This window comes from Rhinatrema bivittatum, chromosome 4 (assembly GCF_901001135.1).
Source record: "Rhinatrema bivittatum chromosome 4, aRhiBiv1.1, whole genome shotgun sequence".
Lineage (NCBI taxonomy): Eukaryota > Metazoa > Chordata > Amphibia > Gymnophiona > Rhinatrematidae > Rhinatrema > Rhinatrema bivittatum.
Window position 1 is genome coordinate 432,532,746 of NC_042618.1, and position 26,156 is coordinate 432,558,901.

At 48.2% G+C, this 26,156-nt stretch overlaps 1 protein-coding gene across 5 annotated transcripts in view; it reads right to left on the reverse strand.

The window, feature by feature from the left end:
- Positions 1–26,156, reverse strand: part of CNTN4 (contactin 4) — a 770,042-nt gene that overhangs the window by 233,878 nt on the left and 510,008 nt on the right. For all 5 annotated transcript variants that reach the window (XM_029601492.1, XM_029601493.1, XM_029601494.1 and 2 more), the window contains 2 exons: positions 24,233–24,359; positions 13,198–13,373 (listed from right to left, as the gene is read on the reverse strand). In XM_029601492.1, the coding sequence (XP_029457352.1) occupies positions 13,198–13,373; positions 24,233–24,359 (303 nt within the window). The remainder of the gene's footprint in view (positions 1–13,197; positions 13,374–24,232; positions 24,360–26,156) is intronic.

The window sequence follows — 26,156 nt, forward strand, 5'->3', positions numbered from 1 at the left end:
ACCCCCTATAAGTCACAGCTCCATGATTTATGCATCCTCAGTCTATCCTTACCTGAGTGATTCACTAGTCCTGGAATCACAGCTGCAGACTGAGTTTTGTGTGTGTTGCAGCCCCTCTCCAGCTTCTCCCCACATGCTGCTTGCTCTGTCTGCTCCAGACTCATCTCACTTCTGTTCTCTGCAGGCTTACAGAGAGGCCCTGAGATTTCTAGTGTTTCCCCTGAGACCCTGCAACTGATGCAAATTCCCTGAGTCTCAGGGTGAAATCCTGAGAGTTCCCAGTTATGTGGATTTGCCTCTGTGCTTAGTATTTTACTATTTTTGCTGAGTTACATTGGAGTGGATGTCTTGGTTCTTTTGGTAATGCCAGTTCCCTAGTTCTGGAGGCCAGGACACTGAAAATCTGGTAGAACTCTGTCTAGGAGAGAGAGATAGAGATCTGCAGTGGCAGTGATTTCCCTCCAGAGATTTTTGTCTATCAGAGATTTATACTGTCACAGTTTAGCCTGCTATGACTCCTCCTCGCCTGCAGGGGTGTTCAGTGAGCCTCACCGCTAGCCTTGCTAAGCTCCACCTCGCTGCTCTTGCCATGCCCAAGTCTCAGTCCTATGTAACACAGCTTTGCCAGAACCACTTCGTCTCTTCATGGGGCCTCCCTTGACACTCTGACCTGGTCGCTCTTGTCTTGGAGTCTCTGGCCCTTCTGCTTTCTTGCTCTTTGTCTTTCGGCCTATCTAAGCCTTAGTTTGCCTTGGGCCTCTAGCCTTGCTGCCTTTGGGCTTTTGTGTTCTCTGCTCTGTGTTATCTTGCCTAGTCCTTGTACGGTCCTATCCTGCTTGCTGTGTCCAGTCCTGTCTTTGTTTGGCCTTGTCATGCTCTGCCCAGTCCAGCCTTGCTATTGTCTGCCTTATCCTGTTATCTGTATTCTGCCCTTGCTCAGTCAGTGCTTGTATCCTGTCCCATCTCCTGCTCTGTGTTCCATTGTTCTGTTTCCAGCTTGACTCTGTCCACAGTGCCAGCCTTGCCTCGTTCAGTTTGTCCAAGCCTTGCCTTGTCTAGCCTTGATCCAACCTGCCAGGGAGGGGAGCTGGCTAGGCAGGGGTCCTGCCTTGCAGTCCTGCACAGCTCCTGGGTTGGAGTACCCAGCTCCCAGTAACCTTGACATGTACCATTTGGTTGAGAAGGAGGATTTTGCCTACCCCCTTGCCTTGGAGCTGAGGCTGAGAAGAACAGTTCTGAACAGTAATCTCAGACTTTTCCTTCTGAGAGCTCATATCCGTAAGAAGGAAGGTGAAGAAATTCAGAGACTCCCTCTTGGATCTCCGTCCTAAGGGATCAGGATGCAGGCTGCGTACTGAGACTCGGGTAGGATGTTTTTTTTTTGTTTTCTAAGGGGACCCCTCACAAAAAGTAGGAATTCCCCTAGAAGCTGGACATCTTACATACTCAGTGTAGGAGTGGTAAGCAGTGACCAAGAAACCTGAGATCAGAAACACCTACACAGAAGAGAACCGGACCTCAAGATCTAAATAAATGTTTTTATTGATGATGGGACATTGATTTACGTTTTTCCACAATCAGTGGACTTTATTGAAAACCTCTTATCTGTCCCTGCAGCACTACATCACAGTAGTCAACAGAGGGATACATATACCTAAAGGGGGGAGGGGAAAAAAAGGGGTAATTAGATTCAGACGACAGCCAAAGCTAGGCCCAGACTTTTAAGGTCCAGGACACTGATGTGCAGGCAGTAGGGATAAGCACAGGGACTTCTTCTTCTGCCAAGTCCAAAAAGCAAAGCATATTCAAGCAGCATTGTCTGAACTATCAGGAAGGCTGCTCTCCCTGTAAAAACAGCTTTGTAATGGGTTTGTCAGTTGTTTGTTTTAGACTATAAATATTGCTACCCTTAATATAAGACTCGGGGGTAACCTGCACGGAGTGGCAGTTACTACCATAAGAAACTTGCTGGGAAGACTGGATAGATGAACTGGCCTTTTTCTGCTGTCATTAGTACGTTGCTGGGTTACTCTATTAAAGGAGAAGTTCACATTACCGCCCAGGCCAAGAAGCTCTGCCTTTACTCCCACAGCAAGATCCTAGCCCCTAGGTACAAAATTCAGGAGGGGACAAGTGTCGGTGAAGCCAGTTCCACTCGTAAATCATTTTTGTGTGCCCTCGGAGAACACGCCTGTGCAAAGAAAGGGGTTACCTATACATATTTAGGTCTTTCAATCTCATCTCATAAGTCTTCTGGTGCAGACCCCGCACCATTTTGGTTGTCTTTCTCTCGATCACTTCCATCTTGTCTCTATCCTTTTTGAGGTATGATCTCTAGTAATGAACACAGCACTCCAGGTGAGGCCTCATCAAAGTCCTGCCCAGGGGCATTATCACCTCCTTTTTCTTGCTGGTTATATGGCCAAGCATCTCTCTGGCCTTAGTCACCACCTTTGTCACATTGCTTTGCTGCCTTCAGATCATTGGACATGTGTCTTTTTCCTGTGCACATCAGCTTTTTTGCATCCCTCCCCATCCCATACAGCTCCTTTGGATTTCTGCACCTCCAAAATGCATGACTCTGCACTTCTTGGCATTGAATCCTAGCCACCAAAACTTCAACCACTCCTCAAGCTTTCTTAAAATCACTTCTCATTCTCTCAACTCCTTCAGGTATGTCCACTCGTTGCAGATCTTAGTGTCATCCACAAAAAGGCAAAACCTATCTTCACAAAGATATTGACCAGAACCAGCCCATGAACCGATCCTTGAGGAACTCCACTTATCACTCTTCTCTCCTCAGAGTAGGTTCCATTTACCACTGCTTGCTGTCATTTGTTAGTCAATCAATTTGTAATCCATTCCATTGCCTTGGGATCCACTCCCAGGCTTTTCACTTTATTTATGAGCCTCCTATGTGGGACAGTATCAACAGCTTTGCTGAAATCCAGTAAATCACATCACATGCTTGCCCTTGATCTAATTCTCTAGTCAACCAATCAAAAAATAAATTAGATTCATTTTACACCATGTTCCTCTGGTAAAAAAACAATATTGCCTTGGATTCTGCAACCCACTGGATTGTAAATAGTTGTCTTTCCTTTCCTTCAGCAGCATTTCCATTAATTTTCCCACCTTTGAGTTTAAACTAACCAACCTGTAGTTTCCAGCCTCCTCTCTGCTGCCACTATTGTGAAGCGGGACCACCACCACCCTTCTCCAATAACGCAGTACCACTCCCGTTTCCAAGGATCTACTGAACAAGTCTTTCAGCAGACCTGCCAGCACTTCTCTGGGCTCCCTTAATATCCTGGGATGTATCTCGTCAGGTCTCATGGCCTTGTCCACGTTCAGTTCTGCTAGTTCTATACAAAAACTCTCGTCTGTAAATGAGATTGATTCCACCTCATTCCCATTGGTACTCTTGTCAACAAGCAATGATCCTCCTCCAAGGATTTCACTTCCACACTGAACGGAAGTATTTATTTAATATTTCTGCTTTTTCTTCATTTTTCTCCACACAATGACCTTTGTCTCCTTTCAGTCTTACAACATCACCTCTGGCCTTCCTCCTTTCTCTGCTACATCTGAAAAAATGCTTGGTCTCCTTGCTTTACCTCTTTGATGACCCCCTTCCTTCACTTGAGCTTTGGCAAGCCTGATTTCTTTCCTCATCTAGTACAGCTAATGAACAAAATACTTGGGATCTAAGACTGAGCATAAAGATTTTTATTTTTATGTTTTGTAATCAACAATATTTCTCTGATAAGTCTTTTCACTAGGCATTATCCCTTTCTTGTGGCTCTCCTCTGGAGTGCCTTTACTCTGTCTATGTCCCTCTGGAGATACAGCTTCCAGAACTGAACACAGCACTCCAGAGAAGAACTCACCAATAATGTCTACCTAGGTAGCATCACCTCCTTTATTCTGTTTGTTGCAGCAGCTTCAAGAAACCGTACTGGTATGGTCATTCGTATTCTGTCGCTAAAGAAAGACATGAGTTACATTTCCCTTATGGACCTCCAGCCTTCCATGCGACCTCTTGACATAGAGCACTGTTACCATGGCTAACCTTCTCCAAATCAAAACGGCCCCTTTCATCTCCCAGGTCCTGAGGGGAGATTCGGTAGGTCTGCTCTCATACCAGCATAACTGGGAACTTGCCACATATGAGTCGGAATCTCTTCAATGAACAGTCATTGACTTTGCAAATTTCGGGTGAGTAAAATACAAAAGTTTCCAGGTATGCCTCCGCCTACTCTGTACCCAGATTACCATTATAGCCAGAACCCAAATGATCCATACGATTAATCTGTAGGAGCAGGAGAAATAGGCCGCCACTGCTCCATTAATCCCTGGGTTAGAGATGGAGAAGTAGATTTTGACTGCTTCATTAATCCATGGAAAGGAGGGGATGAATGGACTCTCACTGCTCTGACATTCACAGTAGGGGATTCAGTAAATGTAATAATTACCTTCACTTCCCTCTCCTCCCTTGCACCACCTCCCTGGCATAATCAGCTTTGCTTTCCTCTCCACCTCCCCCTCCCCTTCACACCTCAGCATAATCACCTTCCCTTCTTTTCCCTTCCCTCCGCATAATTACCTTTCCTATCCCCCTTCTCTTCCACACCCCCTGCCAGCATAATCACCATTACCCCTCCTCTTCTCTTCCCGCAACAGTATAATCACCTTTTCTCTCCCTCAGGTTAATCACTTTCCTCTCCATCCCAACCTAATTATATTCTTCCCCTTCCTCTCCGCCATCCCCACTGCATAATCAGCTTCCCTTCCTTCCCTCCCTTGCAATGATCTCTTCCTCACTCAATTTTCTTCTTTATACTCCCCCTCCCCCCCAAGACCAATTATCTGTTCTTCTCTTCCCCTCCCCCCACCCCAATGCAATGATCAGTTTTCTTCTCCTCCCACCCAGACATCTGTCCTCCTCTTCCACCTGGCAGCTCTGGGGCGTTCACTCTCTCTGAGCTCAGCTTTCTCCTTTACCTTCTCTATGTAGCCTGGCAGCTCTGGGGCGTTCACTCTCTCTGAGCTCAGCTTTCTCCTTTACCTTCTCTATGTAGTCTGGCAGCTCTGGGCGTTCACTCTCTCTGAGCTCAGCTTTCTCCTTTACCTTCTCTATGTAGCCTGGCAGCTCTGGGGCGTTCACTCTCTCTGAGCTCAGCTTTCTCCTTTACCTTCTCTATGTAGCCTGGCAGCTCTGGGGCGTTCACTCTCTCCGAGCTCAGCTTTCTCCTTTACCTTCTCTATGTAGCCTGGCAGCTCTGGGGCGTTCACTCTCTCTGAGCTCAGCTTTCTCCTTTACCTTCTCTATGTAGCCTGGCAGCTATGGGTGTTCACTCTCTCCGAGCTCAGCTTTCTCCTTTACCTTCTCTATGTAGCCTGGCAGCTCTGGGGCGTTCACTCTCTCTGAGCTCAGCTTTCTCCTTTACCTTCTCTATGTAGCTTGGCAGCTCTGGGGCGTTCACTCTCTCTGAGCTCAGCTTTCTCCTTTACCTTCTCTATGTAGCCTGGCAGCTCTGGGGCGTTCACTCTCTCTGAGCTCAGCTTTCCCCTTTACCTTCTCTATGTAGCCTGGCAGCTCTGGGGCGTTCACTCTCTCTGAGCTCAGCTTTCTCCTTTACCTTCTCTATGTAGCCTGGCAGCTCTGGGGCGTTCACTCTCTCTGAGCTCAGCTTTCTCCTTTACCTTCTCTATGTAGCCTGGCAGCTCTGGGCGTTCACTCTCTCTGAGCTCAGCTTTCTCCTTTACCTTCTCTATGTAGCCTGGCAGCTCTGGGCGTTCACTCTCTCTGAGCTCAGCTTTCTCCTTTACCTTCTCTATGTAGCCTGGCAGCTCTGGGGCGTTCACTCTCTCTGAGCTCAGCTTTCTCCTTTACCTTCTCTATGTAGCCTGGCAGCTCTGGGGCGTTCACTCTCTCCGAGCTCAGCTTTCTCCTTTACCTTCTCTATGTAGCCTGGCAGCTCTGGGGCGTTCACTCTCTCCGAGCTCAGCTTTCTCCTTTACCTTCTCTATGTAGCCTGGCAGCTCTGGGGCGTTCACTCTCTCTGAGCTCAGCTTTCTCCTTTACCTTCTCTATGTAGCCTGGCAGCTCGGGGGCGTTCACTCTCTCTGAGCTCAGCTTTCTCCTTTACCTTCTCTATGTAGCCTGGCAGCTCGGGGGCGTTCACTCTCTCTGAGCTCAGCTTTCTCCTTTACCTTCTCTATGTAGCCTGGCAGCTCGGGGGCGTTCACTCTCTCTGAGCTCAGCTTTCCCCTTTACCTTCTCTATGTAGCCTGGCAGCTCGGGGGCGTTCACTCTCTCCGAGCTCAGCTTTCTCCTTTACCTTCTCTATGTAGCCTGGCAGCTCTGGGGCGTTCACTCTCTCCGAGCTCAGCTTTCTCCTTTACCTTCTCTATGTATCCTGGCAGCTCTGGGGCGTTCACTCTCTCCGAGCTCAGCTTTCTCCTTTACCTTCTCTATGTATCCTGGCAGCTCTGGGGCGTTCACTCTCTCTGAGCTCAGCTTTCTCCTTTACCTTCTCTATGTATCCTGGCAGCTCTGGGGCGTTCATTCTCTCTGAGCTCAGCTTTCTCCTTTACCTTCTCTATGTAGCCTGGCAGCTCTGGGCGTTCACTCTCTCTGAGCTCAGCTTTCTCCTTTACCTTCTCTATGTAGCCTGGCAGCTCTGGGGCGTTCACTCTCTCTGAGCTCAGCTTTCCCCTTTACCTTCTCTATGTAGCCTGGCAGCTCTGGGGCGTTCACTCTCTCTGAGCTCAGCTTTCTCCTTTACCTTCTCTATGTAGCCTGGCAGCTCTGGGGCGTTCACTCTCTCTGAGCTCAGCTTTCTCCTTTACCTTCTCTATGTAGCCTGGCAGCTCTGGGGCGTTCACTCTCTCTGAGCTCAGCTTTCTCCTTTACCTTCTCTATGTAGCCTGGCAGCTCTGGGGCGTTCACTCTCTCTGAGCTCAGCTTTCCCCTTTACCTTCTCTATGTAGCCTGGCAGCTCTGGGCGTTCACTCTCTCTGAGCTCAGCTTTCCTCCTTTACCTTCTCTATGTAGCCTGGCAGCTCTGGGGCGTTCACTCTCTCTGAGCTCAGCTTTCTCCTTTACCTTCTCTATGTAGCCTGGCAGCTCTGGGGCGTTCACTCTCTCCGAGCTCAGCTTTCTCCTTTACCTTCTCTATGTAGCCTGGCAGCTCTGGGGCGTTCACTCTCTCCGAGCTCAGCTTTCTCCTTTACCTTCTCTATGTAGCCTGGCAGCTCTGGGCGTTCACTCTCTCTGAGCTCAGCTTTCTCCTTTACCTTCTCTATGTAGCCTGGCAGCTCTGGGGCGTTCACTCTCTCTGAGCTCAGCTTTCTCCTTTACCTTCTCTATGTAGCCTGGCAGCTCTGGGGCGTTCACTCTCTCTGAGCTCAGCTTTCTCCTTTACCTTCTCTATGTAGCCTGGCAGCTCTGGGGCGTTCACTCTCTCTGAGCTCAGCTTTCTCCTTTACCTTCTCTATGTAGCCTGGCAGCTCTGGGGCGTTCACTCTCTCTGAGCTCAGCTTTCTCCTTTACCTTCTCTATGTAGCCTGGCAGCTCTGGGGCGTTCACTCTCTCTGAGCTCAGCTTTCTCCTTTACCTTCTCTATGTAGCCTGGCAGCTCTGGGCGTTCACTCTCTCTGAGCTCAGCTTTCCCCTTTACCTTCTCTATGTAGCCTGGCAGCTCTGGGCGTTCACTCTCTCTGAGCTCAGCTTTCTCCTTTACCTTCTCTATGTAGCCTGGCAGCTCTGGGGCGTTCACTCTCTCTGAGCTCAGCTTTCCCCTTTACCTTCTCTATGTAGCCTGGCAGCTCTGGGCGTTCACTCTCTCTGAGCTCAGCTTTCTCCTTTACCTTCTCTATGTAGCCTGGCAGCTCTGGGGCGTTCACTCTCTCTGAGCTCAGCTTTCCCCTTTACCTTCTCTGTGTAGCCTGGCAGCTCTGGGGCGTTCACTCTCTCCGAGCTCAGCTTTCTCCTTTACCTTCTCTATGTAGCCTGGCAGCTCTGGGGCGTTCACTCTCTCTGAGCTCAGCTTTCCCCTTTACCTTCTCTATGTAGCCTGGCAGCTCTGGGCGTTCACTCTCTCTGAGCTCAGCTTTCCCCTTTACCTTCTCTATGTAGCCTGGCAGCTCTGGGGCGTTCACTCTCTCTGAGCTCAGCTTTCCCCTTTACCTTCTCTATGTAGCCTGGCAGCTCTGGGCGTTCACTCTCTCTGAGCTCAGCTTTCCCCTTTACCTTCTCTATGTAGCCTGGCAGCTCTTGGGCGTTCACTCTCTCTGAGCTCAGCTTTCCCCTTTACCTTCTCTATGTAGCCTGGCAGCTCTGGGGCGTTCACTCTCTCTGAGCTCAGCTTTCTCCTTTACCTTCTCTATGTAGCCTGGCAGCTCTGGGGCGTTCACTCTCTCTGAGCTCAGCTTTCTCCTTTACCTTCTCTATGTAGCCTGGCAGCTCTGGGCGTTCACTCTCTCTGAGCTCAGCTTTCCCCTTTACCTTCTCTATGTAGCCTGGCAGCTCTGGGGCGTTCACTCTCTCCGAGCTCAGCTTTCTCCTTTACCTTCTCTATGTAGCCTGGCAGCTCTGGGGCGTTCACTCTCTCCGAGCTCAGCTTTCTCCTTTACCTTCTCTATGTAGCCTGGCAGCTCTGGGGCGTTCACTCTCTCTGAGCTCAGCTTTCTCCTTTACCTTCTCTATGTAGCCTGGCAGCTCTGGGGCGTTCACTCTCTCTGAGCTCAGCTTTCTCCTTTACCTTCTCTATGTAGCCTGGCAGCTCTGGGCGTTCACTCTCTCTGAGCTCAGCTTTCTCCTTTACCTTCTCTATGTAGCCTGGCAGCTCTGGGGCGTTCACTCTCTCTGAGCTCAGCTTTCTCCTTTACCTTCTCTATGTAGCCTGGCAGCTCTGGGGCGTTCACTCTCTCTGAGCTCAGCTTTCTCCTTTACCTTCTCTATGTAGCCTGGCAGCTCTGGGGCGTTCACTCTCTCTGAGCTCAGCTTTCTCCTTTACCTTCTCTATGTAGCCTGGCAGCTCTGGGGCGTTCACTCTCTCCGAGCTCAGCTTTCCCCTTTACCTTCTCTATGTAGCCTGGCAGCTCTGGGGCGTTCATTCTCTCTGAGCTCAGCTTTCCCCTTTACCTTCTCTATGTAGCCTGGCAGCTCTGGGGCGTTCACTCTCTCTGAGCTCAGCTTTCTCCTTTACCTTCTCTATGTAGCCTGGCAGCTCTGGGGCGTTCACTCTCTCTGAGCTCAGCTTTCTCCTTTACCTTCTCTATGTATCCTGGCAGCTCTGGGCGTTCACTCTCTCTGAGCTCAGCTTTCTCCTTTACCTTCTCTATGTAGCCTGGCAGCTCTGGGCGTTCACTCTCTCTGAGCTCAGCTTTCTCCTTTACCTTCTCTATGTAGCCTGGCAGCTCTGGGGCGTTCACTCTCTCTGAGCTCAGCTTTCTCCTTTACCTTCTCTATGTAGCCTGGCAGCTCTGGGGCGTTCACTCTCTCTGAGCTCAGCTTTCTCCTTTACCTTCTCTATGTAGCCTGGCAGCTCTGGGGCGTTCACTCTCTCTGAGCTCAGCTTTCTCCTTTACCTTCTCTATGTAGCCTGGCAGCTCTGGGGCGTTCACTCTCTCTGAGCTCAGCTTTCTCCTTTACCTTCTCTATGTAGCCTGGCAGCTCTGGGGCGTTCACTCTCTCTGAGCTCAGCTTTCTCCTTTACCTTCTCTATGTAGCCTGGCAGCTCTGGGGCGTTCACTCTCTCTGAGCTCAGCTTTCTCCTTTACCTTCTCTATGTAGCCTGGCAGCTCTGGGGCGTTCACTCTCTCTGAGCTCAGCTTTCCCCTTTACCTTCTCTATGTAGCCTGGCAGCTCTGGGGCGTTCACTCTCTCTGAGCTCAGCTTTCCCCTTTACCTTCTCTATGTAGCCTGGCAGCTCTGGGGCGTTCACTCTCTCTGAGCTCAGCTTTCTCCTTTACCTTCTCTATGTAGCCTGGCAGCTCTGGGGCGTTCACTCTCTCTGAGCTCAGCTTTCTCCTTTACCTTCTCTATGTAGCCTGGCAGCTCTGGGGCGTTCACTCTCTCTGAGCTCAGCTTTCCCCTTTACCTTCTCTATGTAGCCTGGCAGCTCTGGGGCGTTCACTCTCTCTGAGCTCAGCTTTCTCCTTTACCTTCTCTATGTAGCCTGGCAGCTCTGGGGCGTTCACTCTCTCCGAGCTCAGCTTTCTCCTTTACCTTCTCTATGTAGCCTGGCAGCTCTGGGCGTTCACTCTCTGAGCACAGCTTTCTCCTTTACCTTCTCTATGTAGCCTGGCAGCTCTGGGCGTTCACTCTCTCTGAGCTCAGCTTTCTCCTTTACCTTCTCTATGTAGCCTGGCAGCTCTGGGCGTTCACTCTCTGAGCACAGCTTTCTCCTTTACCTTCTCTATGTAGCCTGGCAGCTCTGGGCGTTCACTCTCTCTGAGCTCAGCTTTCTCCTTTACCTTCTCTATGTAGCCTGGCAGCTCTGGGGCGTTCACTCTCTCTGAGCTCAGCTTTCCCCTTTACCTTCTCTATGTAGCCTGGCAGCTCTGGGCGTTCACTCTCTCTGAGCTCAGCTTTCTCCTTTACCTTCTCTATGTAGCCTGGCAGCTCTGGGGCGTTCACTCTCTCTGAGCTCAGCTTTCTCCTTTACCTTCTCTATGTAGCCTGGCAGCTCTGGGGCGTTCACTCTCTCTGAGCTCAGCTTTCTCCTTTACCTTCTCTATGTAGCCTGGCAGCTCTGGGGCGTTCACTCTCTCTGAGCTCAGCTTTCTCCTTTACCTTCTCTATGTAGCCTGGCAGCTCTGGGGCGTTCACTCTCTCTGAGCTCAGCTTTCTCCTTTACCTTCTCTATGTAGCCTGGCAGCTCTGGGGCGTTCACTCTCTCTCCGAGCTCAGCTTTCTCCTTTACCTTCTCTATGTAGCCTGGCAGCTCTGGGGCGTTCACTCTCTCTGAGCTCAGCTTTCTCCTTTACCTTCTCTATGTAGCCTGGCAGCTCTGGGGCGTTCACTCTCTCTGAGCTCAGCTTTCTCCTTTACCTTCTCTATGTAGCCTGGCAGCTCTGGGGCGTTCACTCTCTCTGAGCTCAGCTTTCTCCTTTACCTTCTCTATGTAGCCTGGCAGCTCTGGGGCGTTCACTCTCTCTGAGCTCAGCTTTCTCCTTTACCTTCTCTATGTAGCCTGGCAGCTCTGGGGCGTTCACTCTCTCTGAGCTCAGCTTTCTCCTTTACCTTCTCTATGTAGCCTGGCAGCTCTGGGGCGTTCACTCTCTCTGAGCTCAGCTTTCTCCTTTACCTTCTCTATGTAGCCTGGCAGCTCTGGGCGTTCACTCTCTCTGAGCTCAGCTTTCCCCTTTACCTTCTCTATGTAGCCTGGCAGCTCTGGGGCGTTCACTCTCTCTGAGCTCAGCTTTCTCCTTTACCTTCTCTATGTAGCCTGGCAGCTCTGGGCGTTCACTCTCTCTGAGCTCAGCTTTCCCCTTTACCTTCTCTATGTAGCCTGGCAGCTCTGGGCGTTCACTCTCTCTGAGCTCAGCTTTCCCCTTTACCTTCTCTATGTAGCCTGGCAGCTCTGGGGCGTTCACTCTCTCTGAGCTCAGCTTTCTCCTTTACCTTCTCTATGTAGCCTGGCAGCTCTGGGCGTTCACTCTCTCTGAGCTCAGCTTTCCCCTTTACCTTCTCTATGTAGCCTGGCAGCTCTGGGGCGTTCACTCTCTCCGAGCTCAGCTTTCCCCTTTACCTTCTCTATGTAGCCTGGCAGCTCTGGGCGTTCACTCTCTCTGAGCTCAGCTTTCCCCTTTACCTTCTCTATGTAGCCTGGCAGCTCTGGGCGTTCACTCTCTCTGAGCTCAGCTTTCCCCTTTACCTTCTCTATGTAGCCTGGCAGCTCTGGGCGTTCACTCTCTCTGAGCTCAGCTTTCCCCTTTACCTTCTCTATGTAGCCTGGCAGCTCTGGGCGTTCACTCTCTCTGAGCTCAGCTTTCCCCTTTACCTTCTCTATGTAGCCTGGCAGCTCTGGGCGTTCACTCTCTCTGAGCTCAGCTTTCTCCTTTACCTTCTCTATGTAGCCTGGCAGCTCTGGGCGTTCACTCTCTCTGAGCTCAGCTTTCTCCTTTACCTTCTCTATGTAGCCTGGCAGCTCTGGGGCGTTCACTCTCTCTGAGCTCAGCTTTCTCCTTTACCTTCTCTATGTAGCCTGGCAGCTCTGGGGCGTTCACTCTCTCTGAGCTCAGCTTTCTCCTTTACCTTCTCTATGTAGCCTGGCAGCTCTGGGCGTTCACTCTCTCTGAGCTCAGCTTTCTCCTTTACCTTCTCTATGTAGCCTGGCAGCTCTGGGGCGTTCACTCTCTCTGAGCTCAGCTTTCTCCTTTACCTTCTCTATGTAGCCTGGCAGCTCTGGGGCGTTCACTCTCTCCGAGCTCAGCTTTCTCCTTTACCTTCTCTATGTAGCCTGGCAGCTCTGGGGCGTTCACTCTCTCTGAGCTCAGCTTTCCCCTTTACCTTCTCTATGTAGCCTGGCAGCTCTGGGGCGTTCACTCTCTCTGAGCTCAGCTTTCCCCTTTACCTTCTCTATGTAGCCTGGCAGCTCTGGGGCGTTCACTCTCTCTGAGCTCAGCTTTCTCCTTTACCTTCTCTATGTAGCCTGGCAGCTCTGGGGCGTTCACTCTCTCTGAGCTCAGCTTTCTCCTTTACCTTCTCTATGTATCCTGGCAGCTCTGGGCGTTCACTCTCTCTGAGCTCAGCTTTCCCCTTTACCTTCTCTATGTAGCCTGGCAGCTCTGGGGCGTTCACTCTCTCTGAGCTCAGCTTTCCCCTTTACCTTCTCTATGTAGCCTGGCAGCTCTGGGGCGTTCATCCTTTCCAAGCTCCGCTTTCCTGTTTACTATGGGCATGTTTCTAGCGCTTCACCATTTTCTGACATCATTACCCCGGATATCACAATATCAGCAGCTAAAAGCTGTCATTTTCCATTCAGGTCATGATTTTGCCAGGCACTCAGATAACATACACATACAGCAACCAGCAGTTTATTTGACTGTAAATATGTCAACTCCCTTCATGCAGCTGATTAAGGCTTATTCTATAAGTCCAGATTTTTACTGCACGTCATGAGAAGTCATGTCTCAAGGTTTAGAAGCGAACAAGGGTCTGAGACTTCTTGGAAATTTACTTACAGGCAAAGTGTAGATTGGCTTCTCTGCTGATGAGGCTTCCGAAGGTGTTGCTCGCGATGCACTGATAAGTCCCAGTGTCCTGGCTGACATTGGGGTTACTGATAAGCAGATTCCCTTCCAATAGGCTGTAGCGGGAATCCGTACCAGTGTCAATGTCCGTCCTGTTCAACCGCCATCTGCAGTAAGAAAAACAGCAGTCAATGCTAGGATAGCAGCAAATCTTTCCCATCCTGTCTTTTAATCAGGGGATGCATGCAGCTGCTTATGGCACTCTGAAATCCCTCTGGTTCCTCTCCGTTCCACGTCTCATTGAGATGCTTTCCATTTTATATTTCATTGAAATTGTTTTACATTTAACAATAGAATTGCACATAGAATAAAAGCACAGGCCCCATGTAAGAAACAAGCTGAGAAATCTCATAAAATACATCTGAAATATCCCACATTCTGCAGAACACTGGATTTGCTCATGGCCTAGAATCATGGGGTCGATGCTCAAAAGGGATCTAGTTGCCTAACCATGGAGTTGTATGGCTATATCGCCCCTTTTGAAAGTTTGCCTGCATTGAGCGGCTAAGACTAGCAACCTAGGAATCTAAATTTAGCCACTCACATTCTTGTTGGTCCGAGGGCAGGGTTAGGCCAAAGTATGAAAGTTTACTGGCGGGCACTAATTTTCAGCATTAGGAAGCTAATGTAACTGAACAAATCTAGGCACCGCTACTGTAGGCTTAAATCCAACTTTCAGCTGGTTAGGCAGCCACTGACGTTTAGCCTAGGATCCTCTGCTAAAATATGGCCTGATCTCTCAGCCACTCTGCAGATATATACTCCATAGTGCTCAGGAAGAAGTCGCCAAGCTGAGAGTATTTTGTACCGGTGTAACTTTCCAGGCCCCCTCCCAATGGACTTAGGAAGGTCTATTCTCATGGGCACAGAATTGTAGAAAAGTAGAAATCCCCCAGTAGATAAACAAAGCCCTTGGTGAAAAGTGTCAGATTGGAAGCAGTAGAAACTTCCCTGGGGTGTCTCTGGATTGCTTTTAAGTTGCTGATAAACGCTGTGGTCTGTTGCTGAGCAAGGGTTGGGACAGCCTCTCTGCCTACCTCCCCCCAGCTCTCCACCAGCTATTGTCTGCTTTATCATTGCTCTTCTTGGTTTTCCTGGCTGCTGTTGGTGTTTTCTTTTGTCATCACTTAATGCATTGATTCTCTTAGGAATCAAACATGTTAAACAATGATTCTGAAAAGTCAAAATAAAATTGGTTTTATCTAGGCTGTTTTGTTTTGGTTTTTTTTTTTTTTTATACAAGGCTCTCTTACTTCCTTTGTATTCACCTGCACATATACATCATTAAATCTATCATAAAAGCAAGGGTGGACTGGCCCAGTGGCTCGCCGGCAGTGCTGTGCACTACCGTGTGGAAGGACTCAGGTCTTCTGCCTTCCCAGGTCAGCAGCGGGTGCTGCAGAGGCAGCGCTCATAGCTGCCCTGCGGGGAAAGGGAGACCTAATCGTCACTCAATGGTAACACCTCGTGGTCAGATTTAGAGCCCATGATTGCAGGACACTGGAAGGATACCAGTGCATGGCCCCTGGCCCCCAGGACTGTCCCTGCATTGACTGGGTTAAAGCAAGTTGGGAGAAGATATAAAATATTGGAAACGACCCTGGGTAGTTGCAAAGGAAGGCTCATGGCATCAGTTCCCAGTCTGAGGGTTTCACTTGAACTGGAAGCCCAATGGAGAGAAAGAAAGTTGAGGGTGCAGCAGTCCTCGTGGAATGGAGCTGAGGGAAGTACCTGTGACAGTCCTACGAGATTTCTGCTACCGTACTGAAATGACAGATGACCGACAGAGAACAGACATGCTTCTCATGCAGGCTGCCAATATCCTGTTTTCTAACCCCTGTGAGCAGCTTGAAAAGAAACTTGGACCTCCCGTGCTCTGTGGCAGCATTTCAACAGAGTATCTAGCAGTGCTTGTACACTAGGAAGGAAATGTCACTGCTAAATCCATCTCTGAAAGCCTTTACACTGCTCCTCTACACATCCACCAATAATATCTGAGGGCAGAACAAGGCCACAAACCACCTTGCTTGGAGCAGGCTCTGATTGGGTCACACATTACATGATGCCATAATCAACATGGACCAATTAAATCCAGTGAGTATAATGTAATCAGGGGCAGACTGCAGGAAAATATCAGCCCGAGTGATTTTTTCAAAACTGGCCTAAGGGGTATCTTACTCTCTTGTGCACTTTCTCTGCAGCCCATGCATCAACACGCCAAGTCAACTCTGAAACCCGTCTGAATTAAGCCCAAATATCTCCAAAATAAATTTCACATTTTTCCGATTCAGTATTTAAATTAGGTCCGGCGGTAGAAATGGGCAAAAGGAGGCGCTAGGGACACTAGCGCGTCCCTAGCGCCTCCTTTTGACCCAGAGCGGCGGCAGTCAGCGGGTTTGACAGCCGACGCTCAATTTTGCCGGCGTCAGTTCTCGAGCCCGCTGACAGCCACGGGCTCGGAAACCGGATGCCGGCAAAATTGAGCGTCCAGTTTTCAACCCGACAGCCGCCGGCTGACTTCAAATTTTTTTTTTTTTTTACTTTTTTTACCCTTCGGGACCTCTGACTTAATATCGCCATGATATTAAGTCGGAGGGTGCACAGAAAAGCAGTTTTTACTGCTTTCCTGTGCACTTTCCCGGTGCCCGAAGAAATTAGCGCCTACCTTTGGGTAGGCGCTAATTTCTGAAAGTAAAATATGTGGCTTAGCTGCACATTTTACTTACTGAATTGCGCGGGAATACCTAATAGGGCCCTCAATATGCATGTTGAGGGCCCTATTAGGATCGGCGGGTTGGACGCACGTTTTCCGCCCCTTATTGAATAAGGGGTAAGGGAAAACGCGCGTCCAATGGCAGGTTAACAGTGCGCTCCGTCGGAGCGCACTGTACTGTATCGGCCCGTAAGAAATAGAAGGCCGGATTTTATAAAAGTACGCTGGATTTTATAAGATACGCGCGTATCTTATAAAATCTGGGGTCGGCACGCGCAAGGGGGTGCACATTTGTGCAACCTGCGCGCGCCGAGCCCAGCGCATGCTGCCTGTTCTCTCCGAGGCCGCTCCAATTTCGGAGCGGCCTCGGAGGGAACTTTCCTTCGCCCTCCCCCCACCTTCCCCTCCCTTCCCCTACCTAACCCACCCCCCTGGCCCTATCTAAACCCCCCCTTACCTTTGTTGCATGATTTACGCTTGCTAAAAGCAGATGTAAATCTGCGCGCGCCAGCGGGGCTGCTGGCGCGCCATTACCCGACCCGGGGGCTGGTCCGGAGGCCTCGGCCACGCCCCCGGGCCGGCGCCACGCCCCCAGGCCCACCCCCGCAACGCCACGTCACGCCCCCGAAATGCCGCGTCATTTAGGACACGCCCCCGACATGCCCATTTTACAAAGCTCCGGGACTTACCCGCGTCCCGGGGCTCTGCGCACGCCGGCGCGCATAAATCCGGCTGGATTTACGCGCGCAGGGCATTTAAAATCCGGCCCAGAGTGTACTCTAGACCAGCAGTGAGTAAATAAAGCTGTAGAACCACATCCCATCCATGCACATCAATCAGTTGAGGCCACACCACAAGTCTGCTTAGCAGAATATCTCACCTTAGTCATAAATGTAGAACACAGATAGACCCTCACCAAATACAAAATGAAGAAATAATAAAGAATAAATAGGAACATGCAGACAAAAACTGAACTTGAAACCGCAACAAGCCAGACTGTATGGAATGGAAAAAGAAATATCATTCCTCACTAAACATCAAGAAATATAAAGCATCAATCATAACAGTAAAACCAAACTCATAAAAAGAATACATATTTCAAAACAGCTGATAAAAAGATCATCCAATGATTACAAACATATAACATTGTTCTTTTAATTTCCCAAACATAGATAAAATATTTCAAAATAGCAGACACAGCAAACACCCCCCAGTAATTAAAATTAAAGTTAAAATAAATCCCCTGCTCTCTGTATCTGGGAAATTTAGATTCCAGTCACCCTGAGATTGTCATGGATTAGTAAGGGGTGGTAGCTATGCCCAACTTTCTTCTCTCTCTAACACACATGTTCATTCTCACACAAACCCCCTTATATTCTCTCACACACATGCTCACTAGATCACGTGCTATCTCTCGTACATGCTCACTGGCTCACATACTCTCTCTCTCAGACATGCTCACTGTGTCACACACACATGCTCACTGGCTCAATCGCTCTCTTTTATACTCACACACAGGCCCTCTGGCTTAAATAGTCCTCTTGCTCAAACATTTGCTCATTGGCTCTCTTGTTCTCTCTTGCTCACAAACATGCTCTGGTAGCCACAACAAGCCAGACGGTATTATGCAGTGCAACAATGGAAAAACAGAAACATAATCACAACTCACAGAACATCAAGCAATAAAATTAAGAAATATAAGACATCTCCCATGCAGGTGCTTTTCCGGTTCTGAACATTCTCACAGCTTGGATCATATCAGTGAAATAACATCTTCAGAAATTCAAGATGCGCCGCCTCAAACTAAATCGTGCCTCTTACATCTTACCTGACCTACCTCGTAATTTTTCTGTCATTATCTTTAGCCCACCATTTGATTTCTCCATAGTGTTATTTCGATTGTTATTATATCAGTTTTATGTATGAGTCATCATATTAAAAAAACAGTATGGGGTCCATATTCAAAAGCATTCAGCTGGATAATTTGTGAGCTATCCCACTAAATACCAGTTTTTGAATATTTTGGGCATTTATCCAGCTAAATATCGCTGCATAATGTAGGGATGTTTTTCGTCGGCGTTAAGCTAGCCAATAAGTCATCCAGCTAATTCCAGTATTCACAGTTGGCCAGATAACTTACCTGGTTAATGCTGGTCATGCCACAGAATACTCCTAAAGTTAATAAGAGAAAGTTATCTGGTTGTCTTTAAGAGAGTCAGATATATTCAGTGGTATGGCTGCACTGCTTAATATTCTGCCAAAGTTAGCCAGGTAAGGGTAGAGAACACTAAGAGGAATGTCTCATGGGCACAGGGGGCACTGAAGTAGTAGTATTGTTGGCTTTTAGCTCCCTCGTGTGGGAGAGTGTATGGTTGAGTCCCAGGAGTATATAAACCTATGCCACCATTTTAGGGTGTGGACTCTTTATTTATTCCTGGTAAAGGCAGAATAACCTTATGCTGGCTACGGTTCTGTTTATGTGGGGACTCCCTGGTCTCCCACTAGGTGGCCATAGATCCCTGCCCTTTTAGGTGATAGATGGAGGAACAGCCCATTTCCAGCAGCACCTGCCCCTGAGGATGTCTGCAATGGTTCCGACCTTGTCCAGAAGAGGGAGGTCTGAGCCTTAGTGAATGCGGTCTGTTGAGCTCGGTTTTTGCTCCTTCTCTGTGTTTTGGTTAGGAGACTGTCCATTTCCAGTGCACCCCCTTGCCTGGTAGGGGCTATCCCTTCCTTGGAACAGAAAGGACATTAGCAAGAAGTTTTTCTCAAATTTAGTTGAGCCCTGGTGAATCCTGTTCCTGCTGGTGAGGCAACTCCCGTACCCGAAGAAAAGGAGGAGGAAGACCTGTTTTTACCTTTCCCATCTGTGAGAGGTCTACAGCAAGTCCTCAGTCAGTGGTGAGGTTTGGATTCTTGAGAGTGGTGTTTTAGTGCGGAGTTTTTTTGTAACACCTTTCCTCACTGTGTGGCTGGACTGCAAAGAGCCCTGCTGCATCCAGAAAAGAACGTTTCCCCTAAGAGGTCAACTAAAGAAGGAGTCCAGAAGAGAAGAGTTCAAGATCAATTGGAGACCCCCAACCGGATCTCCACCCTGAGGGAATGTAGGACACAAGTTGGGGACATCTGGGACCTGGTTGGACTGCAGACATGAGATTTTTCGGGATTTAAGGGAGCCTCTTAATAGGTTTCCCTTCCAGATGAGACACTTGCCCACACAGATTACTGAGAAAGCTGTTTCCAGAGAGTAGTGAAAAGGACATCTGCACAGGCAAGGGAGACAGTGAGTTTTCCATATATGACCCACCCAAAAAACAAAAAGGTAGGCGATCTAGAAGAGCCGTTAGGAAAGCAAAAGGATAGGTGCCAAAGTCTTTTTCAATTCTTTATTGTAGTGGAGACATGTAAAAACAAATGCCCGACTCAGGCCAAGTTTCGCCACTCTTAAAGCGGCTGCCTCAGGGGCTTAGACACTCAATTGGACTCAGGACCATTAAGAACTTCAAGCTTATGGTAAAATATCTTTTTACAGTGATCCGCAGTGTGAACATATCTTAATTTCTATATAACAAATCGCAATCTTGAGAATTCAGTTCATCTAATGGCGTCTTTCTGCTCCACAACAGGATGTGTAGTCTCCGCTTACATCATGTGCACCTTGCGCGCGCCGAGCCCTAGAGGAGCCCTGATGACTTTCCCCGTTCCCTCCCACCCACCCCCCAGCCCTACCTAAATCCCCCCCACCTTATTTTATTTTTTACGCCTGCTTCTTGCAGGTGTATCTTGCGCGCGCCAGCCGGCTGCCGGTGCGCCAACATCCGGTACAGCCACTATGCCGGAGGCCTTGGTCCTGCCCCCAGACTGGCACCATGCCCACGCCCCCACCCCTTCCCGCCCCTTTTTCAAAGCCCCGGGACATACGTGCGTCCCGGGGCTTGTGCGTGCCGCCGAGCCTATGCAAAATAGGCTTGGCGCGCGCAGGGGCAGGTTTTCGGGGTTTCGCACGTAAGTTACATGCGTAACCCTTTGAAAATCTACTCCTATGTGTTCCAACTAAAAAGATTGGCATCTCTCATCCAGGGAGGACTGAGGACTATGGTCAGTCCTGAGGAAGAATTAATCTGCATTCATTCTAGGGAGGAGACTGTGAAGATGATCTGTGGCACTCATCCAGTGTGAAGCACCTACACATCACCAGGATACTGAAGAAAGGAATGATGAGGGACCATCCAGGTATCCACTAAGGGAGTAAAGAGGAAAAAGGAGTGAGACTTCAGGAGCAGAGGTATGAGACACGGGACTGTAAACCAGTACATCTACATATCCATCAAAGACTGGGAGGAAGCTACCAAAACACTCCACTGATTTGGAATGGAATAGGAATAAAAGGATTAATTGGCTCTGACAATAGAATAAACTGATTTGGAGAATCACTAGTTCACAATGGTGTACAGATCTGACACTCACAGAAGGTGAGTTACAAAGGTAGGCAAACACACCAGTGATAGACCAGGGAAAATAAAGAGATAGCTACATACTGTGCAAGCGTAACCAGAATATGGGAAGGGCTGAAAGTAGGGGAGTAAGGTTCGGGACATATTTGGTCATCGGATTCTAGGGGAAAGGGTGAACCAGATTATAGGGAGGGATGAGAGTAAATATTAAATATCAACTTGTAATAGAGTATCTCCATCAACTTTTCATATATAATGTTAAATTGGAAACCAAGATCAGCTTCCAGCTTAAAGCTTCCAGGAAACAGAGAGTAGAATTAAATGGTCTGTTTTCACAGTGGAAAAAGGTAAACAGTGGAGTGCCTCAGAGATCTGGTGGTTTTTAATATATTTATAAATGATCTAGAAAGGGGTATGCTGAGTGAGCAAATTTGCAGATGACCCAAAATTACTCAGAGTAGTTAAATCACAAGCAGATTGTGATAAATTACAGGAGGGCCTTGTGAGACTGGCAGATTGGGTGTCAATATGGCAGCTGAAATATAATGTGGACAAGTGCAAGGTGATGCAAGTAGGGAAAAATAACCCATGCTGTAGTTACACAATGTTAGCTTCCATATTAGGAGTTACCACCCAGGAAAAATCTGGGCATCATAGTTGATATTACATTAAAATTGTCAGCTCAGTGTGCTGTGGTGGTCAAAAAGGCAAACAGAATGTTAGGAATTATTAGGAAGGGAATGGCAAATAAAACGGAGGATGTCATAATGCCTCTGTATAACTCAATGGTGAGACCGCACCTTGAATACTCTGTGCAGTTCTGGTCGCTGCATCTCAAGAAAGATATAGTTGCATTGGAGAAAGTACAGAGAAGGGTGACCAAAATGATAAAGGGCATGGAACGGCTCCCCTATGAAGAAAGGCCAAAGAGGTTAGGATTGATCGGCTTGGAGAAGAGACAGCTAAGGGGGTTATAATAGAGGTCTATAAAATTATGAAAGAACTTGAATGGGTAAATTTTAAATGGTTATTTACTCTTTCAGATAATACAAGGAATAAGGGGCACTCCATGAAGTTAGCAAGTAGTACTTTTAAAACAAATCGGATAATTTTTTTTCACTCAATGCACAATTAAGCTCTGGAATTCATTGCTAGAGAATGTGGATAAGACAGCTAGTGTAACTGGGTTTAAAAAAGGTTTGGATAAATTCCTAGAAGAGAAGTCCATAAACTGCTATTAATCAAGAGCGAACAGCCACTGCTTGTTGCCGGCATTAGTAGCCTGGGATCTATTTAATGTTTAGGTGCTTGCCAGGTACTTGTGACTTGCATTAGTCACTGTTGTAGACAGGATACTGGGCTTGATGGACCCTTATTTTGTCCCAATTTGACATATCTTATGTTCTTATGTTCTGGTTCTTGTTTATATGATAGACAGTTGAGGGGAGATATGATAGAGATCTACAAAATCATAAAAGGCAGTTAGTGTAGCTGGGTTTAAAAAAGGTTTGGATAAGTTCCTGGAGGAGAAATCCATAGGGAATAGCCTCTGCTTGTTGATGGCATTAGTAGCATGGGATCTATTTAATGTTTTGGTACTTGCCAAGTACTTGTGACTTGGTTTGGTCACTGTTGGAATCAGGATAGTGGGCTTGATGGACCCTTGGTCTGACTCAGCATGACGTACCTTATGTTCTTATGTGATTATTGATGCTGTATGTAAGAAGCTTTAGAATTGAATTCAATATGGGCCAATGCTCAGGGTCTAGGAAATAATCTCCCCCACCCTCAACAGGCAATCTTGGACTTCAGAGAGGCTTAACTTTAAGAAAGGAAGAGTAACATCTTAAGCCCATAAATGAGGTATGGTTTTTGGGGTCCTGTGATGGGACACTAGCCCAGGGGCTACATAAATGTATCCAGCTAAGACCTAGAGCCATCAAGCTGTAAATTATTTTTGCAGGAGGGTCCCACTATTTCAGGGGGGGGGGGGGGGGGGGAAACAGGATATTGCTGCGATAATGGGGACCCTCCACTGAATAAAGATTATGGCTCTATGGCGCTTTCTTTTGACTCATGGCCAAACACTGAGGAACAAAAGATGCAATTGTGGCCCTAACTTCCAGGGACCACCAATGGTTTAAAAGATGGCTACCTGAAAAAAAAAGCAAAGCTGCAGCTAAAGAAAAGGTTGAATGGGAGTCAGAGCTGACCCCCCTTCCCCCCCCAGCTCAACCCGGAGCCTGTACTTGAGGCGTCCCCAACTCCTCTATGAAAATAAAAAAGTGTAAAATTCATGCTCGGCGTCATCCCCCCCCCTTCAAAGTTTTAAATAAAAGTAATTGGGATTTCAGGGGCTCCCACCCCAATAGACATCTCAACTCGCTGGGGTAGTGCACTCTGCCCCTCCTCCCCCAAAGGTGTGAAGAAAAAAAAAATGGGGTTCTGGGAACCCCCCTTCACTCTCCACCCCCGAACCTTAAAATGATGAATCCAGTCTAGCACGGGGGCCAGGGCGCCCCCTAGCACCCTGTCTGGTCGATGCCATTTTTCAAAATGCCGCCAACCTCACCGTGCCCTGTCATGTGACCGGGATAAGGCCCAGGGACCGGGCAAAGTCAGGACGGCGCCGTTTTGCAAAATGGCATCAACTAGGCAGGGAACTAGGGGGCGCCCTGGCCCCATTGCTGGGCTGGATTCTTCATTTTAAAGTTTGGGGGGTGGTGGTGGGGGTTCCCTGAACCTTTGGGAGAGGAGGGGCAGGGTACACTGTATCCCAAAGATTTGAGATGATTATTGGGGTGGGGACCCCTGAACCACCAATTACTTTTATTTAAACTTATTTATTTATTTATTCTTTTTGTATACCGACATTCGATCTGAGATATCACATCGGTTTACATTCAGGTACTGTAGGTATTTCCCTATCCCCAGAGGGCTTACAATCTAAGTTTTGTACCTGAGGCAATGGAGGGTAAAGTGCCTTGCCCAAGGTCACAAGGAGTGACAGCGGGACTCGAACCCTTGTCTCCTGGTTCGGAGCCCACTGATCTAACCACTAGGCTATTCCCAAGGGGGGGGGGGCGTCACCGTGTGTGAATCTTACACTTTCTTTTCATGGAGGTGTTGGGGGTCGCTTGAGTGGCAGCCCTGGGTTCATTTGTAGATCAGCCCTGACTCTCGCTTAACCTTTTCTTTAGCTACAGCTTTGCCTTTTTTTTGTCCCGGGCACTTTAAATGTAATGCGGGAGCCTCGGGACCCGCATTAGGGTCCTGGGGTTCCCGCATCACATTTACCGTTTTGAAAAGGTGTTCTTATTTTATCGTGGCTGACCACTTTCTCGCTCAGCCGCAACAGAATATTAACATGAAATTGCCTTTTAAAGGCCTTCTTTGCATGCATCATTCATGCATATAAATTGCATGAAAAGAAGGTCTTTGTAATAGGGGAGGCAACCCGGGCGGGGCCATGCATAATATCACATATATCACGCAATATACGCTGCTTAATGCACATTAGAGTAGTACTGTGGCTTGATGCACCTAGTACCTAGTAACTTTGCAAACCAGCTAGCAGTTGAATATTTCCCCCAATATGTCTGGAAAAATTAGCATCTGTGGTGTTACCATTTCTTTACTGAAGTCAAAATGCATTTAAAAAGTATGCTAATAACCCTCATGAGGGCCAGCTAGTGCTTCCCTGCAGTCTGTACTGGTAATCCCACTAAGGACAGCTTTCTAACCGTGCAAAACCACGTACGAATCTTTGCTGGCAGATGCAGCAGGTGTGCGTTCATACCTGACGGTGGGCGAGGGATTGGCATCCACCTCACAGCTCAGTTGCACTTTCTCCTCCTCTGAATTCAGGGGTAAGATCGTGCTGATTGGCTCCTGGATGAACACCGGGCCCCGCAGAGTCTTATCATCTGCGAAGAGAAATGGCGCAAGGTTAGCTCATGTGCTCTCCAGGTACAACCAGGATGTACCTGGACGGCAGAACCTACAAACAGCACATTTAGAGATGAAGCAATCAATATCCTGAGTTCAAACAGTGCAGAAATGGCAGCAAAATGACCCAGAGCCGCAGGGACATGGACAGACCAGGAGCACTTGCACGTAAACATTACCATTCCTGTGTTCAGAGTCAAGCTTACAACTCTTGAAACTGATGCCCTACACATTTATCTTCAGCCTAGAAACAGCACAGGCAGCAGCAGTGCACGTTTCCCTCACGCATGCCCCAGCACAGCACAGGCAGCAATGCTAACTTCCATCAAACAATATCAACCTTTTTAGTAACACAGTAATTATGGCAGAACAAGACCAGATGGTCCATCCAGTCTGCCCAGCAAGTTTCTGATGGTAGTAAATGCCTCTCCGTGCAGGTTACCCCCATGTTTCTGTTGAGGGAAGTATATGCTGCTCTGTGCAGGTTACCCCCAAGCCTTATGCTAAGGGCAGTAATATTTACACTCTAAACCAAGCGACTGTCAAATCCATTCCAAAATTTGTTTTTACAGCATGAGCAGCCATCATGATAATTTAGACAATGCTGTCTGAGTGTGCTTTGCTTTTTTGAACTTGGCCATAGAAGCAGTCCTGGGCTTTACCCCTGCTGTCTGCATATCAGTATCCCGGACCGTAAAAGTCGGGGCCTAGTGTTGGCTGTCGTCTGAATCTAATTACTCGGTTTTTTTTTTTTTCCTCTGCCGTCGTCGAAGCAAACAGTGATGTTGCAATTGCATGGCAAACATTTGAAGCGGGTGCTCCTTAAGTGAATGGTTGTGGCGGGAGTACGGATTCTCCATGGCCCCCTAGATTTCTGGATCTGTGTATAGAGAACCCTGTGGGCTCCTAGGAAGAGGAAGGTTTCATTATGGAAGGGAGACCAGAAGAAGTAATAGTGTCCGGGGTTTCGCTCCCCCATGTGGGAAACTGGAAATGTGAGACCCAGCGCCACTATTTTAGCATGTGGACGCTTTAGTTATCCTTCTGGGGCACTATGCTTGCTCTTGTTTTGTCTAATTTTTCTAGGGAAGGACCCTTGGCCCCCTAAGAATAAGGTCTGGGTATGGAAAAAGTAGAAACTATGCCTATACCTATCTTTAAGTTGCCTTTTTGGAGCCCCTTTCGGTTTTAGAGAAGGGAGTTGTTCCACCCTTCTTCTCTCTATTTTAGTTCCTTTTTTTGGGGGGGGGTTTCGGTTTGCAATGTGCCCGAGTACTCTAGAGCCCAGGGGCTCAGTGTATGCTAAGAGCAGCGATGTCTCTCGTCCAGAGGGCACAGATGGACCAACGTAAGCCCTGGGGGAGGAATGAATCCGGGTTCATTCCTGGGGAGGAGGAGGAGGAGGAGGAGGTGGTGAAGAAGATCCGCGGCACTGATCCGGTGTCAGCGATTGCATCATTAGGAAGTTGAAGAAAGTATCCTCCAGGGAAGAAAAGGAGAAGGGGTAAGAACTTTGGGCTGAACAACTGGACTAAAGGTACGAGATAATGGGACTTTAGTGCAGTACAGCTAACCTGGGAGTAATCATCCTGTCCACCAGATTCTGGGAGGAATCTGCAAAACTACCTCATTAAATGGAAAGGATCAAGAGGAAGCTAAAAATGAATGGGTTTCAATAACATCCATTTATTGGAAGCTTAAAGTCACAGATTTATTAGACGGACTGAAGCTGTACAATGGTCTGTAAATACCAAGAACTTGTAACTTAATGTTTT